The sequence below is a fragment of the Asparagus officinalis genome, chromosome 1, assembly GCF_001876935.1.
Source record: "Asparagus officinalis chromosome 1, Aspof.V1, whole genome shotgun sequence".
NCBI classification, from domain to species: Eukaryota; Viridiplantae; Streptophyta; class Magnoliopsida; order Asparagales; family Asparagaceae; genus Asparagus; species Asparagus officinalis.
The window spans coordinates 4,800,753-4,804,996 of record NC_033794.1 but is presented as its reverse complement, the minus strand read 5'-3'; the positions used below and the strand labels follow the sequence as shown (position 1 = coordinate 4,804,996).

At 36.6% G+C, this 4,244-nt stretch overlaps 1 protein-coding gene across 1 annotated transcript; it reads right to left on the bottom strand.

The window, feature by feature from the left end:
- On the bottom strand, nt 7–697 carry LOC109829472 (early nodulin-like protein 1; the record flags this gene model as incomplete). Its single annotated transcript, XM_020396585.1, has 2 exons — nt 538–697; nt 7–278 (listed from the first exon to the last, which is right to left on the bottom strand). Coding segments are annotated over exons 1-2 (432 nt in total), but the record flags the coding sequence as incomplete, so codon positions are not given.

Sequence of the window (4,244 nt, the reverse complement as noted above, 5' to 3'; positions counted from 1 at the left end):
CGATTTAGTTGGTGAAGAGAGAGGAGAAGGAGAAGGCGAAGGAGATACTGGAGGAGTATTCTTGTTCCTCGTAGCCATAACCACGACGATCATCTTCTCTCCTTCACTGCATTTATCTGGCACCCCGCTGATGAAAAAGAACGGCCCTGATCGTCCAAACTGAAAAATCGAATCGCCTCCTTCGAGTTTTTGTGTAGGTTTTTTCACGTTGCACGAGTCGTAGTCCTCTTGATCCTTCACAACCAAAACCGAGTCCTCTTCTTTTTTGTACTTGAACACTGGAATTGATTAAATCAGTTTAAAAAATAGAAAAGTGTCATCGTCTGCGTGCTGGAGATTAATAAGCGAACAAAAGAAGAAATATTAGCAAAATGGACCTATTTTGCTAAATATTTAACAAGACAGACTTCTTTTTGGCCAACAGGCCAAAAAAGATTTATTTTGCATGCTAAATGTTTAGCAAAACGATCTATTTTGCTAAATATTTAACAAAATAAGTCTATTTTGTAATTTTTTCCAGAAAAAAAAGGGTGATACCTAGTCTGTCATTGACTTGAAATCTCATTCTTGATGCCCAATCATTGTAACCCTCTCTAGGGTTTTGAACCCAACCGTCCTTTCCGCCAACATAGAAATCGTAAGCGCTTGTGCTTGAGATTGCACTCATTAAGATAGTAGCTAGAATAATACTAGCCATCTCCTAGAGGAAGAGAGAGAGAGAGAGAGAGAGAGAGAGAGAGGAGATTTTGAAGCTAATTAAGTTAGTGTTTTAGAGAGAGAAAATGCTTATAGTGTTTGTGAACTGTGAGAAGGACAGAGAGTCGGATTGTATTATAGAGGTTGGTGTCGAGAGTTTACCGTTGGGGCCGGGTAATTATTATGAGTAAAAATTTCCGTTTCTTTTAAGGTATAAATTTTGTAATTATTGACCGACACGTGGCTGTTGTAACGGTCCCCTGGACCCTTTCACGTGGAAAAAGTTAATTAAAACTCAACAAAAATGTACACAACAACAAAAAAAAGATTTCTGGCTGAGTACGCGTTTCGTAGGTTGAGTTTTGCAATTCAGAAAGGATTAGCGGCGCAGCTTGTTGCCCGCTTGTCATCATCACATGTGTAATATTTCTGGTTTTTAAAATAATAATAAAAAGAAAAAAAGAAAATAAAACAGTTCCTACACAACAAAATAAAAGAAAAGTTAAAACTCAACAAAAATACTAAAGGCAGCTTTAAAATTAATGTGCCCTTATACTTTCTTTTTCTAGATTTTTTTTATTATAATTTTATATATTTTTATGGAGGCATCTCAATGTGAATTTTTTTTATTTTTTATTATTATCATCTTTGTCTTTAATTTGCCCTTGTTCACCGCATTAAGCATTTTTTTTTGGCAGTTGGACAAAATTAGTATAATCCTTGCCGACAAAAAACATTTGACCTGCTGACCCGAAATTTTGGTTTTTTAAACACATTTATACATGGAATCAAAAATTTTATTTTGTCTGCGTGATTTTGTATGTTTTTTTTCCTTTTAATTAATAAAATAGGAAACTTTTCTAATCAGCATAGTAGGAAAGTTTTCTTCTTATTAAACCTTGAGAACTTCGAAATAGCCTTGGGCTGACTTTACAGGCTACCCCATTCTCTATTGGGCCGTAATTTTTCAAGCTGGTGTGTGACCCGTTTGCATCGTCATCAAACTTATTCCCAGTCAACGAAATAATTAAGTATTCCTACTCCTTAATATTAGAGATTTATACGTGATTATATTGAAGTTGGTCAAGAGCTTTAAAAGTTACACCATCGTCCGATAGATTTGGGAAAGCACATTTTATGTATTTAATTGCGACGGAATTTATAAAAATCGAAAAGGGTAAGAATGAAATTAAAGAGGATAAAATCAAGAGCAATCCTCGCTATATATCCAAATTTCCGCCTGCGCCTCATCGTATTAAACTTTTTAAGAACTAAACAGGAAGGCCCCAATAATATTATTTTATATTTATGTCTGTTTGCTGTTGGCTGTGCGGTAGGGGTGCTAAACCGTATCCGTATCCGATGAAATATCCGTAACCGTATCCGTTAGGATACGAATATGGTTACTCAAATCTATAACCGATAGGATATGGTTATGGATATGGTTTTGTAGTGAAATATCCGTATCCGTATCCGAAATATCCGAATACATATTAGTCATACTCTTACGATAGTTTCGATTATTAGATTATGGATTTGTGGTTAATTTTGATGATCAAGATGACTAATCTTAACTATTTAGTTATAATGGACATATTAACGAACTTTTTTGTATCACATGAACTATGTTTTTCTCAATACTATCTAGTTTTCTCATATCTGTTTTGTATCCGCATGCATATCCGCTTATATATCCGCATGTATATCCGTAACCGTATCCGATTTTAGCGGATATGGTTATAAGTTTTTCTTACCGAGGTATATCCGTATCCGTATCCGTATCCGAGATGGGTAAGCGGATATGGATATGGTAAGCATCATATCCGAGCCGTATCCGGACCGAATGCACCCCTACTGTGCGGACGTAACTTGGGCTGTGTGACTATAGAGTGAACATGAACAGAGTCTCGCAATTGATAATGATGATGTAAAAATGATTCGTTTTAAAAATACACAACATGAAGTTATCAACCATCTTGTTTTCTTTTAGGGTTATCATGACTTTTAATTCATCCTATATAAGAAAAGGTCAGTTCAAGTGTTTGAAATTATCCTTTTTTTTTTGGGTAGAGCTAAACGAGGAACAATTTTATTCTCCCTTATACTGCAAAATTTTCTCTCTCTTTTTTTTTACGAGAAAAATAGGGCGAGAAGCCCTATTCATATTATATTTTATAGAAGCAATCTTACTTGAAATTTTTAGGAATGATATTGATTATAAACCTATATATGCTTATTTACAGTTGTTATCTACCTAATATTTACTTTGAATCTCCCAAAACGCATGATGCAGAGTCTACTAGAATCAGAGATTAATTACGAAAAATTAATATTTACTCAATCGGAGCTACACTTAAATAAATTAAGAACAAAGATCAGAGATTAATTACGAAAAATTAATATTTACTCAATCGGAGCTACACTTAAATAAATTAAGAACAAAGCAGGTAGAGCTACTATAATATTTACTCAATCGGAGCTACACTTAAATAAATTAAGAACAAAGCAGGTAGAGCTACTAGAATCAGAAAAACAGCGAGGGATCGCAGAGCTCAGAGCTCAGAGCTCAATCCGATCAAAGTTATGAGCTTTTTCAATCTAATTTTGCACATATGCAGTCAAGCAATCCAATTATTTGATCAAAGATTCTATAAACAAGAATAAATTATTTCGGTAAAGGGAGGCATGCATCAAGTAGCAATCTTTAGCTAAATTATTGTATAAATCTGTAAACAAATTGCTAAGAAATTCAATTAAAAGAAGAATTTACTTCAATATTGCAATTTCCTCACCATTTTGGGGATTCGAGGGAACATAAATGATCAAATGACGGAGTGCAAAGCCCTGATTATTGAGTAAAGAGAAGCTGGAGATGAAAAAGTTAAAACTCTTTTTCATGAGGCGGATCCTCGTTTCGCCTCAAGGTCGAGATCGAGATCGATTTGGAGGCGGAGGAGAGGAGATAGATTGGAGATGCAGGCTGAGGTAGAGGTTGAGATCGAGCAAAGATTGAGACTGAAATCAAGCGGAGATCGAGGTCGAGTCAAGGTCGAGGTCGAGAGGAGATCGAGGCTGAGTCCTGGCTGAGATTGAGCGGCGGTTGAGGCTATGGGTTTGAGAGGCGGTTGAGGCGGCGGAGGAGGAGGGATTAGCGTTGGAGGCTCTGATTTTGAGAGGTGGTTGAGACGGCGGAGGAGGAGAAGGAGGCGGAGGAGGAGGGATTGGGGTCGGGATCGATGTCGATGAGAAGAGAAAGAGAAGAGATTTAGGTGTTCTAGGTTTTGGTTTTGGGAAGACGGGTGGGCAATTGGGTGAATAAATACCGCCCATTTAATACCCATTTAGGGTAGTTTGAGAGAAACATGTCCGATTAGACTCATTTAACTAAATGAGTGGGTTTTGGACGGGCCAAGTGACGGACGGGCCAGATGGGTAAATGGACATGCAGAAATTGCCTTCCCTAATGCAGACTATTGAACGACTAACCAATAATGCCATTTTAAAGTAGAGAAAACTTTTGTGGTTGCATCAAAACGTGTGCTAGCTTT